The following is a 13,704-nucleotide window of genomic DNA, read 5'->3' on the forward strand; positions in this document are numbered from 1 at the left end:
GGATGGGAAGTACCAGTAACTGTAAACTACTTAATTAGGTAAGAGACTGAAATGTGGTAGTCTGCTGCTTCCCCTTTCCTTTCATGAGAGACAATGCCAGACTTTTGCTGCTGGGAACAGGAGAAAATCTGTTCTGCTGAGGATCTGAAGAGAAGGAACCAGAAGATACAAACAGGAAAAATAAGGGGAGTGGCATGGATCAAGAAAGTTTATAGGAGGAAAAAGAATTGTGAGGGGGAAGTTTCTGTTCTTCTGACTCTGCAGGTGTTGAGCACTGGTGTTACCTGTGGCTTTCTTGTTCCCTTAGCGTGGCAGCTGAGAGTGCAAAAGTGATTTCCTGGCCAGGTGAGCAGTGTGGAGAGTGAGACATGGGCCAAGACAGGAGCACAGCAGGGAGGAAGGGAGCAAACACAAAGGAGGTTTGTGGAAAGGTAATTGAAATGTGGTGTTTAAATGCCAAGTGAATGGATTTGTTTTAAGGCAGAATAAGGAGAGATTGAGTGGTGAGGGGTTGGTAAAAGGGAATTTTGCTGTTGCTGATCCTTCTTCTATGTGTTAAAAGCACAAATGCTCCAAAGGTGCAAGCACTCTGTGTCTCCTGGGGTACTCTGGCTGCAGATTTAGCTGCTGCCAGTTTGTCCTGTCTGTGCTGCAGCCCCTGCCCCAAACTTGGTGAGGCAACACCTTTGTTATTTCTGTTCCCTGTGTGTTCCAGCCCTGCAGCTCTGAGTCAACAACGCTCTGCTGCCTCAGCATGGGGACAAGGGGCTGAGCAAAACTCCAGCCTTGCAAGGCTGGGGTGGGAAAGGAATTTTGCTGAGCAAAAAGGGACAATCCCCATCTGCCAGCCTCCCCTGCAGGAAGGGAGGAGAGCCCACACCCTTCCAAACCCGGGCTGAGCCCAGCCCACCCTCACCCCGAAAAACCAAGACACGAGAGCAGGATTTCAGTGAACTACAGACACCCCAGTGTTTATTAACTCCAGACCAGTGGCACAGGCACTCTGCTGCAGGCACGGGATCTCTCCCCACACTCTAAGCCTGCTCCTTGAGCCTCTTGAGCAGCTCCCGCAGCTGCTCCACCTGGGCGGAGACGCTGCTCTTGGCGGTGCCGCCCGCGGCCGTGTACTGCTCCACGCTGCTCAGCACGCTGAACACCTGCGCCACGTCGCTGCCAAACAGGGGGCTGGGGGCACAGGGGGGCTCTCAGGGGCTGCTCCCCGTGCCCAGAGCCCGTGCAGAGGCTGAGGGAGTGAGCACGGAGCCTTTTCCCCAAGGAAAACGTTCCTGAGCTGCTGCTGGCTGATACCAGCTCACCAAGGAACTCCAGAGCCAAACCCCTCTGGGGGCTTCCTGCTCAGGGCAGAGGTGTCTCCCAGCCCCTCCCAAGAGCTCCTGCCCCTGCCCATGCCCATTCCTCCCTGCTGGAGTTGTCCCCCTCCAGTGTTTCAGCCTGGGACATTCAGGACAGGAGGATGTTGATGTGCTGCCCAACCCAGGCACTTTGGGGAAGGCAGATCAGGGAGGCTGAGCCCAAGGAAGGGAAATAACAGAGGCACAAACCTGATGCTCTTCAGGTCCTCCAGGCTGAGATTGTTGATGGTGAGGCCCTTGGTCTCGGCGAGGTGGACGGCCTTGCCAGCAGCAATGTGGGCTTGTCTGAAGGGCATCTGCAGGGGCAAGCAGAGGTGGCACTCAGTGCCCAGGCAGCTGGGCTGCTTTTCCACGAGGAAAATGGATGTGCTACTTTCTCAGCTGGCCTGTTTTCCCTTAGGGCAATGCAAGCTGAATCTGGCAGTGCTGGGGTGGAAGAGGGGAGGATTTAGGAATAAATTATGATCAAGTAATTTGGGTGTAAATGACTCTGAAGTCCCCCAGGTAGCACTGCTTGAGATGCATGTGAAGGATGTGTTTTCAGCTCTCGTGGTTGTTGACTGCTCATCCCAGCTCCTCACTGAGCAGTTCTGCATCCACAGAACTCCCAGCTCCAGCTCTCCCTCTGGCACTTACTCCTTTGTGAACCAAGTAGAGAGCCAGGTCAGATGACAGGATCTCAGGGCTCAGTGCCTTCTCCATGTTCTCCTTGTTGATCTGCAGAAAGGAGGGGCAGAGGGAGATGTTATCTACCATCAGCTCATCCTTGGGACACATTAGCTCTAAGAGGGACCAAAATGAGCAGTGTGGGTGAGGCACTGAAGAATTTTCACTTTAGGACCAGTCTGGAGCCCTGTCCCCTGTGTTACTCACACAATGTGCTCCATGTTCAATACTTAAAAGATGAAGCTTTACCTGGAGGGTGGAAATCACTCCAGTGGCAACCTGGAGCACAGCATTCAGGGTGTCAATGACATCAAAGACAGCCTCCTTGTCCTCCTGTGGTGGAACAGGGATGGAAATGGCTCTGAGCCAGCCTGGTGCAGCCCAACAGGCAGAGCAGGGATGTGATCCCAGAGGCACTCAGGGGGTCACCTGCAGCATCCCCTCCCTCAGCCCCTTCACCAGCACACAGAAATGGAGTGCTGGGACAGCTCAAGGGCAGGGCATGATGTGTCTGCTCAGAGAGATGCTGTGGAGAGGAACAAGGGCTCTACCTGCAGGTCCTTGTTGTAGGTGCTCGGGAGTCCTTTGAGGACCATCAGAATTGCAGCCAACTGCAGAGGGAACAGGAGAGGCTGGGAGTGAGCACAGAGCAAAGCACAGCCCCAGAACCCACAGCTCTTTACAAAGGCAAGAAGAAGGAGATTGCTCAGCCCCAACAGGAGCAGCTTCCTCTCCCTCCTCCTCCTCTTTGGGGCTCACCCGGCCGAACACTCGCCCGGCTTTGCTGCGGATCAGCTCCAGACTGTCGGGGTTCTTCTTCTGAGGCATCAGGCTGCTGCCAGAGCTGCAGGGAAGGTGTGGGGAGTGCACTGGTGAGCAAAACCCTCAGGCTGAAATCCCTGTTCCTGCCCTCTGAAAGGAACCTCTAAATCCCCTTTCCTTGTACTTCAGTCAAGGGTGTAGGAAATCAGTGAACTGAGGGTGCTGAGCTTCTCATGTTTCCCACAGCAAAGCCTTTGGTTTGCACCTTGACTGGAGCTCCCACACTGTCCCACCTCTGACAGAGAAAGGAGGGGGCTCCCCCTCCAAGCCACTGCAAAGGTGGTGTCAGCAAGCCAGGCTAAGTGATCTCAGGGAGGGAGGGCTGTGGCTGTGCCACCCTGCAGACAAGGAGTCTGTTGGGATTGCAAACCCAGCCAGGCAAGAAAGGGCTCTGGCAGCATTCCCAGCACAGGAGGAAGTTCTCTCTGCCAGCAGGTCCTGGACAGGAGTTGCTGGTGAATGCAAACTTGGTTAAGTTACCAGAATGACAAATAAGTGCCCATTGCTGAGGAATATTCACCCTGGGGCTGCCTTTGTGCCAGGCTCTTGGTGCTGGGTCAGCCTCGTGCACAGACAGAGCCCAAGCACTGCCTCACCCAGCATGGGCAGCTCAGGAGAATCCCTCACCAGAGACCAAACACCTACCAGTAGGTATCAGAGAGGGTCAGGAAGCCAAACTCGCTGGTGCTGTAGATGATGAGATCCTCGGCCATCTTGCTCAGGTGGATCATCAGCAGGGTGGCAGCAGAGAGGAATTCCACTGCAGGGAAGGCAGGAGATCAGGAGGGGAAAAGGTGCTTGGACAAGCCAGAGATCTCTAATTGGGGCTTTACTTCCTACATTTCAGTCCCTTATTAAGGAAAGGAGCTGGAAAGGTGTCAGGAGCTGCCTCCCCCCGTGCTGGAAGCTTTGGCTGTGCTTACCCACAAAGTCCCTCTCGCTGACGGCATCCATGCTGTTCAGGCTGATGGAAGCAAAGTCCAGCTCTGCAAGGAAGGGGATGGACACAGGAGCTCACACTGGCCCTGGCAGGAGCCTGAATGCCCCAGGCTGCCCCACAGGAGGTGACTGTGAGCCCTGGAGCAGTTCCAGCAACACAAACACATTTAGTGGGGTTTTGTTATGATCCCAGACAGGCAGAGTGCAGCAGGGGCTGCTCTTCCTCCCACCTCCCTGGCACTGCCTGTCTCTGCAGCACAAATCCTGGCAAATGAAAGGCTCTGGCTCCAGGATGGGGCACTGTGGTGCCATTCCCTCCCTCCCAGCTGTGCCAGGCACTCCCATGCCCCTCAGGCCCAGGATGACATTTACCACTGCGCAGCAGCTCTCTGTCGATTTCCAGGGGGTTTCCAGCCAGGGCTCCACTGCAAGGGGAGAAAGAACCAGAAATCAAGCAATTCTCCTTTCCTATCCATGCAAAGCTGAGCTCTGGGAAGCAGGGAAGGCACCCCTGAAGTCTTTGCAGAGCAAAGCAAGGCCAAATGATCACACAAACAGTAGATCTTACCTTCCCAAAGGCAAGACATTGATCCTCTTTTTTATCTCTCCCAGGCGCTCAGAGTCACGGGTCAGAGCAACAGCATGGCTGGGGAAGGACAGGGGGGAGAGAGCACGTGAGGCAGGGAATGGCTCTGTCCTCTCCAGCCATCATCCCGCCATGCCTGGAGCCTGGGATCCCCCTCATGAGGAGCCTGGACAGAGCCAGGGGACACAGGGAGCTCCTGTTCCAGCCTGCAGAGCTCCCTCTGGGTTGTCAGCAGCCCTCAGGGTGGGGAGGGTGGGAGGAGCTCACCTGAGCAGGAACTGGCTCCATCGGATGGGCTGAGCTTTCTGCAGGTGGGTGTAGCCAGGCAGGATCACATCGATTTCTCTGGGAGGGGAAGGACAGAGAGGTGAGCAGCAGGGACAGGGACACAGCAGAGCTCCTGGCAAGGTCACAAACTGAGCATCTTTAGCCTGTGTTGTGCTTTAGCTGCTCCTTCAAACCAGGCATACTGGGTTTAGGTATTCCATAATGGTTAATCCACCCTGGGCCTCCTGGAAAGTTGCCTGGAGCAGCAACTCCTCTGGGCAAGGATTCCCCAGCCCACCCCAGGTCTGGAGTGTGAGGAGCAGAGCCAGACAGGGAGCTAACACAGCTGAGCTTTTTCTCCTACAGAATCCTTTTTTCCACTCCTTCAGATGGGTTTGGTGCCTTGCAAAATCTTGTGTGGAGCTCCCACCTCAACTCCTTTGCCAGGCATGAAGGAAAGTTTCTCTGAGGGATGAGGAAAGTTTCTGTGAGGTGAACTCTAGAGAAAATGGGGCTGCTGTGTCCCCTGGGCTACCCCAACGTGCCTGGCTGGAACTCCCTGCACAGGACACCCTGCTGCTGCCCAGTGGGGTCAGACAAAGGACAAACCAAAGAGTCTCCTGCCCCCAAAAAAGCCAAAGTTATGGAAAACAGGGACTGAGGGAAAGGACTCACATGGCAGCACGTTCCACCAGGGTCTTAATGAGCTGCAGGAGGTGTGTGGAGATGATGGAGAGGGAATTCTTCATTAACAGCTTCAGGTCAGTCACAACCTGTGGGGGATTGGCCACAGAGAATGTCACAAATGCAGTGACAGCAAGGCAAACCCCTCCTTGTCCTGTGTGATGGCAATGTGTGTCTTCTTCTCATCATTTGGTTGTATTTCTGTGGTCATGTCAGCATTTCTGGCTCTCCAAGAAGATTTCTGGAGGTCACTCTGGGCTGAGCTCTCCTGAAGTGAGGTAGAGGAGGAATACAAAAGGAGAAACAAAATAATCTGTCCATACCTGATCATTCCTGCTTCTGCCAGTGTGCAGCTTCCCAGCTACGTCTCCAATCAGCTCCTGAGGACAAGAGCAGGGTTTCTGTCAGCATCTCTGTGCTCTGAACAGGACAATGCACAGGAGCACATCTCCCTGCCTGCAAGGGACTCAGCTCCAGGGTCCTGTGAGGAGCCATGGGATGTGCTCTGGGGAAGGGCAGCTTTGGGTTCTGGCCTTGTACAGCCCCAAAAGGGGCTTGGAGACCTTGGCTGTGCCCGGGGGGCTCAGTGCCTGCAGCTCTGAAGGGATTTCCCAGAGGGACAGAGGGACAAGCCCTGAATGTCAGGCAGAGGGTGAGGAAGAAGAGGCTGGAGGGGCCAAACCTTCAGCCTGCGCTCGTTGGCAGTGTGGATGTCCTCATCAGTCTGGATCACAGCAAACACTCCCTTGGACCATTCCTCAGAGATCTGCAAACAGCACAAACACCACAGTTACCCTGGGGCTGTGAGTGTCCCCAGCAAATCCCAGCTCCTGGCATTCCCAGAAGTCTCATGCAAACTCTGGCATTCAGGCTGCTCACTGCATTCTGATATTCCACACTGTTGGTGGGATTCAGCTCTCTATCCATGATAACCCTGCAGTGTTATGAAGGATTTAAGCATTGCAAGGAAAAATTGAGCCTAAATATCAGTGATTTCTTTAGCATCATCCACAAAGCTTTTCCTATAGAACATTGCACAGACTCACCATTGTCCAGGGTGGGGAGCAACACCAATGGATATTTTATAAAAGCAATTCTCTGCTGCCTCCTCTTCCCCCCTACACCTGCTATGCTTTGCCTCCTGCCAAGCTGGGCAGCCAGACTCAAAATTCCACGTGCCAGCAGGAAAAGGATGTAAGGATGTTCTTACTTCCCACTGAAATGATTTCCTAGTGCCTGCTCAGTCTGAAGAGCACACGAGGACATTTAAAAGCATTCTTTAATACAGCAAGATGCTGTCAGGTAAGGAAAGATTCATTCCAGCACACATGAGAGGTTGTGAAGTGAAGAAATACCTTTTCCAGACCACTCAGGATCTTCTCCAGCTCAGTCTTGGACAGGATTCCAGCCTTCTCCAAGGCTTTGGCATAAGCCATGCTGCCCTGGATGTCCACCTCAGACAGTCTCTGATCAACAGTAATGGAAGCGCTGAGCATCTCCATGATGGGATCTGTGCTCCCCACAAACCTTCCTGCCATCATTTTGTCCCCCTGCAAGAAATGAAGGGAAGAGACACAGATTTATGGATATACCCCCTAAAAATCTCTTCATGTCATCCTTATCAGAGTAAAACTGAGGAGCATCTCAGCAATGGTTGTATTCAGTCTACACCAGCAAACCCCTGGACTCAGAGCATGTCACCCTCACTAGAATTTATCCCTTGAGGTTACAGGTATGGCTTGGGGATCCTCCAAGATATTTGAATTCTGCAGGATTCTCTGAAAATAAACATCGGGGTGTGGGGTGCAAGACCAGCACGGAACTGTCTTTTAAGGCAGCTGCTGATCTCTGAACCTTTGATGGACTTCGACAAAAAAAAAAATTAAAAGGTAAAGGAGTCAGGGATATAGTGAAAACTGTTCTCTGATCCTTGAAATACTACAAAAATCCCACTCTTTTAGGGAGACTGGAAGGAAATATTCAGCTGGCAAGGAGCTGTGGGCCAGCACGAGCCACACGCTCTAAGCCACCCCTGTAACTACAAAGTGTCTGCAGTCACCGTTTGAAGCAGCTCCAGCGCCCACGACGTTGTCGTGTAAAATGAGGATAAAACCCGCAAAGGAGCAGCTTGCAGAAAGGGAGTCCTGGGTGCCTTTCAGTGTTCCAAATGTTCCAATGAGATGCAAAGGGAAGAGAAAACCCCAAAGCAGCCCCGGAAGGGCTGGGCGGGTGCGCGGCGCCAGGCGGGCAGCGGAGCTACCATGGACAGCGGGCAGGGAGCGGCAGCAGCGGCTCCTTTCCCCAGGGATTGGCGCAGGGAAGGGCAGGAGGGAGCCTGGGGGGGCAGGATGAGGGCTCGGAGTGCCGGAGCTCTGAGTTTGTCCGCAGGAGGGAAATGGGGGGAAAAACCAAAGTTTGGCAGCTCCTGGCTGGAGCCGCCGTGATGGGCAGAGGGGACAGGGGGTGAATGGTGCTGCTGGAGGGAAGGGCTGGGGTGGGATGAGGTGTCCAGGAGCATCTTCACTGCCGGGATCAGAGCTGGGACTGTGGGCTATTGCAGCACAGACCTTCCCTGTGCCCCTCTCCATTGAAAACCCGTGAAAACCACTCTGAGAATCATGAAGGTTGGAAAAGACCTCCAAGATCAGCGAGTCCAACACTGCCAGGCCCACCCCTAACCCACACGGACACCTTTCCTGAACCCTCCCAGGGATGCTGATCCCGCCCGTTTCAAACGGAGCAAATCCCCCTCACCTCGGCTGCCATTTCGGACGACGTTTTGCTCGTTTGTGCAGCGATCCTGGCACTTGGTGCAACCTGCGGGACAGCGAGGAGATGCTCAGCTGCCGCCGTGTGCGCTCCCGGTTCCCCGGACACTCCTGCCTCCCCGTTAGCACACTCCCGGTCCTTCTGGCATCACTCCTGCCTCCGTTCCGGCATCACTTCGTGCCGCTCCGTCCTGACTCATCCCTGTGCTCCCGGTTCCCTGAGCATCACTCCCAGTGCGCTCCCGGTTCCCTGAGCATCACTCCCCGTGTGCTCCCGGTTCTCCGGGCATCACTTCGTGCCCCGCTCCCGGTTCCTCGGGCACCGCTCCCTGAGTGCTCACTGTTCCCTGAGCATCACTCCCGGTGCGCTCCCGGTTCTCCAGGCTCACTCCCTGTCCCGCTCCCGGTTCCTCGGACCTCACTCCCTGCTCCTGCTGCCCGGTTCCCTGAGCATCACTCCCGGTGCGCTCCCGGTTCCCTGAGCATCACTCCCTGCCCCGCTCCCGGTGCGCCCCCAATTTTCTGGGCACTGCTCCGGGTGCACTCCCAAGTCCCCGGGCATCGCTCCCTGCCCCGCTCCCGGTGCGCTCCCAATTCCCCGAGCATCGCTCCAGGTGCGCTCCCGTCTCGAGCATCGCCTCCGCTCCCGGCGCTCCAATTCCGGCCTCCAGGTGCGCTCCCGGTTCTCTGAGCATCGCTCCCTGCCCCGCTCCCGGTTCCCCGGGGCACGGCTCCCTGCCCCGCTCCCGGTGCGCTCCCGGTTCCCCGGGCACCGCTCACCTGCTCCGCACGCAGCCCCGGCCGCTCTGTGGCTCGCTGCTCCCCGGCCCCGCTGCCCCGCTTTTACAGCCCTCGCCTCGGGGCCGGCGGCTCGGCCCGCCCCGCCTGGGCGGGGTGTGCCCGGGGCCGGCCCCGCTCGGGTCCCCCCCGTGTCCCCCGTGTCCCTTCCCACCCCTGCGCTGCTCGGGCACAGGGGGTGCTTTGGACAGCGAGGCTTGGGAGGGATGCTCGAGTGGTGCTTCTCAGCCGGTGTGGCTGCTGAGCTTGGACAGGTCAGGAACAGCCTTGGAATGCTTCGCTGGGAATGGCGAATCTCGCTGTGTCACACCCCTCTAACGAGCAATCTTTAATATAAACAGAACCGATCCAGTGCTCTGTGCCTATGGACACCCAGCAAACACAAAAAATAGATGGGAGCACTTGTTGTTTCCCATCTCTGCATGGATGAAAGTGCTCACCCCACCTGGAAAGATGCTGCAGCCCCAGATTTGGGGCTCCCCTGCTGTCCCCAGGTTGTGGGGTCACCTGAGAGCCTCGGGCAGTGGCTGTGGGGCTTGGAGTTGTACTTGTGGCAATAACCTCTGTATTAAACCCATCACACCCTGAATTCAATTCCTGAATATCATGGAATGAAGTGACTGATGGAAAGCACAAGGGATCTTTCAGAGCAGCAAAGCTGGGGCTCAGCACGAATTTCTCATTAACTCCTCAGAGCATTTTCTGCAGCCCCTCCACAGAAAGCTGAGTATTTGCTGCTGTCTCCAAGTGAGCTCCTGCAGTGCAATATTTTTCCATGCACATTGTCCAAACCTTTCATAGAGCTCATGAACATATTCCAGCTTTCTCATCCACGTTTTTGTTGGATTTTCCTCCCTTAAACCTTCCTACTGCTCTCTCAGTTCTACAACTTATCCCCTTTTCCTTTTTCCACTGGGAAACTGAAACAGTTCTCAATTCTTTTACATTCCTGTTTCCTCTTGTGAAATCCCTCATTTTTACCACCTTTCTTGTCTTCTCCACCTTTTCCAAGTATCCTTGTCCTCACTGTGGGCTTTGTCAGGAGATTGCCAATGTGTTGTGAAAACATTCAGCCCTGTGTTTATAACTAGAGTGAGTGGGTGTAAATAAGATTTTGCTAGCCTGTGTCTGATATTACATGTGACAGGGGATATTCCATCCACATGGGATCTGTCAGCAGTGCCTCTGTGGATTTAACAAACTTCCCAGGGATTAGCTGGCCTGGAGTGCTCTGCTCAGCTCCTGCCCCAGTGTGTGTCTAGGAAATTATGAATTCACTCTTTATTTTTAGCTCAAACAGGCAATAATTATATTTTCTCTATCATAATCAATGTAGGATGTAGATTAATATTTTTATCATGAGAGTGGAAGTAAACCAAAATACAAGCAGAATTCCTCAACTTAAAAATGAACATTGAAGAAATAGGATTTCTTAAGGAAGCTTGGAGCTGGAGAGTTGAACTTTTTTTGAGGGGAAAACAGTAAAACAGCAATGCAAAATATACTTTCTAATGCAAACTGAAGTGCATTCTCATTACTGTCCTCTCCATTTGTTCTGGTTTGGAAACAGAACAAATCCATCATTTCATCCATCCAAATTTCCCATCATTGTGTGATTTATTTGAACCAGAAAGATTAACTTCAAAATCCTCATCCCACAGTTAATACTGGGGAAGTTCTGAAGGAAAAGTCTCCCACTTATTTTCCTTTCTGGCACAGGGGATGGCAAATCATTCCCAATATTTTCCCTTTTTGAGGTGAAAAGAAGTACTGGAGAGTAAATTGCCAATTCTGCAGCACAGAGAAATTTAATTAAATATATTTGAATGTTCTCAAAGATCTGAACTTTATTTGTATTTCTGTAATCAGTCTTTCTCTAGTATTCTTTGCTGGAAGAGTGCAATGCTGAGGGAATGCAGCTCCAGAGGAGCTTTGGTGGTTCCAGAACTCCAATTTTCACAACAGGACTGTGAAGGAAAAATTCAGATATTCTCAAATATCTGAACTTTATTTGTACTTCTGTAATCAATCAGTCTCTCTCTACTATTTCTCTTTTTTGCTGGGAGAGTGCAATGCAGAGGGAGTGCAGCTCCAAAGGAGCTTTGGTGGCTCTGGAACTCCAATTTTCACCACAGAAACACGAAGGAAAAATTCAGATATTCTCAAATATCTGAACTTTTACCTCAAATATTATCTCAAACATTGTTTTCACCACAGAAACACGAAGGAAAAATTCAGATATTCTCAAATATCTGAACTTTTACCTCAAATATTATCTCAAATATCTCAAATATTGTACTTCTGTAATCAATCAGTCTCTATTTCCCTTTTTTGCTGGGAGAGTGCAATGCTGAGGGAGTGCAGCTCCAAAGGAGCTTTGGTGGCTCTGGAACTCCAATTTTCACCACAGGACTGTGAAGTAAAAGTTCAGATATTCTCAAATATCTGAACTTTTATCTCAAATATTATCTCAAACATTGTTTTCACAACAGAAATACAAAGAAAAAGTTCAGATATTCTCAAATATCTGAACTTTTACCTCAAATATTATCTCAAATATTGTACTTCTGTAATCAATCAGCCTCTATTTCACTTTTTTGCTGGGAGAGTGCAATGCTGAGGGAGTGCAGCTCCAAAGGAGCTTTGGTGGTTCCGGAACTCCAATTTTCACCACAGGACAGTGAAGGAAAAGGATGGCAGAAACATCTACAGTGCACCTTCTGTTAAAAACATCTTTTTTTAGCTGTCTTTTTGCTTTGGAGAAAGAAAACATCTCCATGAGCTGAACATGCACCATCAGCTCGGCTGACACAGAGCCCTGCTGACATATTTTTGTTCCAAAAAACCCCAACTTTGCTTTTTAACTAATTTTTAAACGTAAAAGACCAAAAAAAAAAAAAAAAGAAAAAAAAATAGCCACCATAGGATGCTGAGGGGGAAATGCTGAACACAGTAAACATCTTTCATGACAAAGAACACAAATACCCTGCAGATCTGCTGTCAACAGCAAGTGCTGGGCCCCCTGCTTTCAATAGTTAACAGAGGCCCCTCTCTCCCCAAGCAACAATCACAGCGTTAAAATGTTGACATGCTAAGCACATTTGGAAAAACCCATGTCTGCATTCCCCATGGATGGGGCAGCATCACTGTCTGCCACCTACAGAGCAGCACTTCAGGCCCAAGCGACCTCCTCACCTCGTGGCTTCTCTCCTGATATTCCCTTTCAGATGGAGCTGAGCCACATTTGGGTTCCTTCTGCACTGGGAAAGGTTTAGGAAATCTCTATCAGGGGAGAAAAAGGTGTTGGGAATAAAAAAAGAGAAGTGTTTGTGTTGCGGTCCTTCATCCCCAGCTGAGTCTTTGCGGTGCGTTGAAAAATGTCGGGAAGGTGGAATTTTGAGGAGAAGGTGGGAAATGACTTGTCAGGAAAGGGAAATTTTGGGGAAGGGGTGAAAAATGTGTCAGGAAAGTGAAATTTTGGGGAAAGAGTGGAAAAAAATGTGCCAGGGAATTGAAATTTTGGGGAAAGGGTGGAAAAATGTGTCAGGAAAGTGAAATTTTGGGGAAAGGGTGGAAAAAATGTGTCAGGAAAGTAAAATTTTGGGGAAAAGGTGGGAAAAATGTGTCAGGAAAGTGAAATTTTTCACAAAGGATAGATAATATGTGTCAGGAAGGTAAAATTTTGCAGAGAGGGTGGGAAAACATGTCAGGAAAGTGAAATTTTGGTGAAAGGGTAGAAAAAATGTGTTGGGAAGGCAAAGTTTTGGGGAAGGGGTGGAAAAAACGTGTCAGGAAAGTGAAATTTTGGGGAAAGGGTGGAAAAATGTGTCAGGAAAGTGAAATTTTGGGGAAAGGGTGGAAAAATGTGTCAGGAAAGTGAAATTTTGGGGAAAGGGTGGAAAAATGCGTCAGGAAAGTAAAATTTTGAGAAAAAGGTGGAAAAAAACATGTCAGGAAAGGGAAATTTTAGGGAAAGAATAGAAGAAATGTGTCAGGGGAGGGAAATTTGGGGGAAATGGTGGAAAAAAATGTGCCAGGAAAGTGAAATTTTAGGAGAAGGATGGAAAAATGTGTCAGGAAGGTGAAATTTTGGGGAAGAGGTGGAAAAATGTGTCAGGAAAGTGAAATTTTGGGGAAAGGGTGGAAAAAATGTGTCAAGAAAGTGAAATTTTGGGGAAGAGGTGGAAAAAAAATGTGCGGGAATTGAAATTTTGGGGAAGGGTGGAAAAATGTGTCAGGAAAGTGAAATTTTGGGGAAAGGGTGGAAAAATGTGCCAGGAAAGTGAAATTTTAGGAGAAGGATGGAAAAATGTGTCAGGAAAGTGAAATTTTGGTGAGATGGTAGAAAAAATGTGGCATGAAAGTGAAATTTTGGTGAAATGGTAGAAAAAATGTGTTGGGAAGGCAAAGTTTTGGGGAAGGGGTGGAAAAATGTGCCAGGAAGTTGTAATTTTGAGAAAAAGGTGGAAAGTACATGTCAGGAAAGGGAAATTTTATGGAAAGAATAGAAGAAATGTGTCAGGGGAGGGAAATTTTGGGAAAATGGTGGAAAAAAATGTCAGGAAAGTAAAATTTTGGGGAAAAGGTGGGAAAAATGTGTCAAGAAAGTGAAATTTTGGGGAAGGGATGGGAAAAACATGTCAGAAAAGTGAAATTTTGGGGAAAGGGTGGAAATAAATGTAATAATTTAACTTTTGGCCAATTGACAAGGCCAGTTCATCCTGCCATGAAAAAGGGGCAGCATCCATCACATCCTGTGCTCTTGAGTCACACCCGCAGCTCGCAGAGCTCTCTCCTGCCT

The 13,704-nt window shown here is 50.8% G+C and overlaps 1 protein-coding gene across 1 annotated transcript; it reads right to left on the minus strand.

Annotated features, from left to right (window-relative positions):
• Window positions 1–944: 944 nt before the first annotated feature.
• On the minus strand, window positions 945–8,944 carry LOC135455889 (argininosuccinate lyase). The gene is made up of 17 exons (XM_064729428.1): window positions 8,886–8,944; window positions 8,092–8,154; window positions 6,693–6,887; window positions 6,020–6,103; window positions 5,661–5,717; window positions 5,329–5,426; window positions 4,654–4,731; window positions 4,369–4,446; window positions 4,173–4,225; window positions 3,785–3,847; window positions 3,507–3,621; window positions 2,799–2,883; window positions 2,591–2,650; window positions 2,289–2,372; window positions 2,010–2,090; window positions 1,563–1,669; window positions 945–1,185 (listed from the first exon to the last, which is right to left on the minus strand). Exons 2-17 carry the CDS (start codon window positions 8,101–8,103, stop codon window positions 1,035–1,037), a joined length of 1,401 nt encoding a protein of 466 aa, XP_064585498.1. The 5' UTR covers window positions 8,104–8,154; window positions 8,886–8,944; the 3' UTR covers window positions 945–1,034.
• Window positions 8,945–13,704: the final 4,760 nt, after the last annotated feature.

The sequence above is a fragment of the Zonotrichia leucophrys genome, chromosome 19 (assembly GCF_028769735.1).
Source record: "Zonotrichia leucophrys gambelii isolate GWCS_2022_RI chromosome 19, RI_Zleu_2.0, whole genome shotgun sequence".
NCBI lineage: Eukaryota > Metazoa > Chordata > Aves > Passeriformes > Passerellidae > Zonotrichia > Zonotrichia leucophrys.

Coding starts and splice junctions, on each gene's coding strand:
- LOC135455889 (XM_064729428.1), bottom strand. Junction 5,427..5,660: donor GCAGAAGCAGGAATGATCAG/GTATGGACAGAT, acceptor AATCCCCCACAG/GTTGTGACTGACCTGAAGCT. Junction 4,226..4,368: donor AATGTCTTGCCTTTGGGAAG/GTAAGATCTACT, acceptor CTCCCCTTGCAG/TGGAGCCCTGGCTGGAAACC.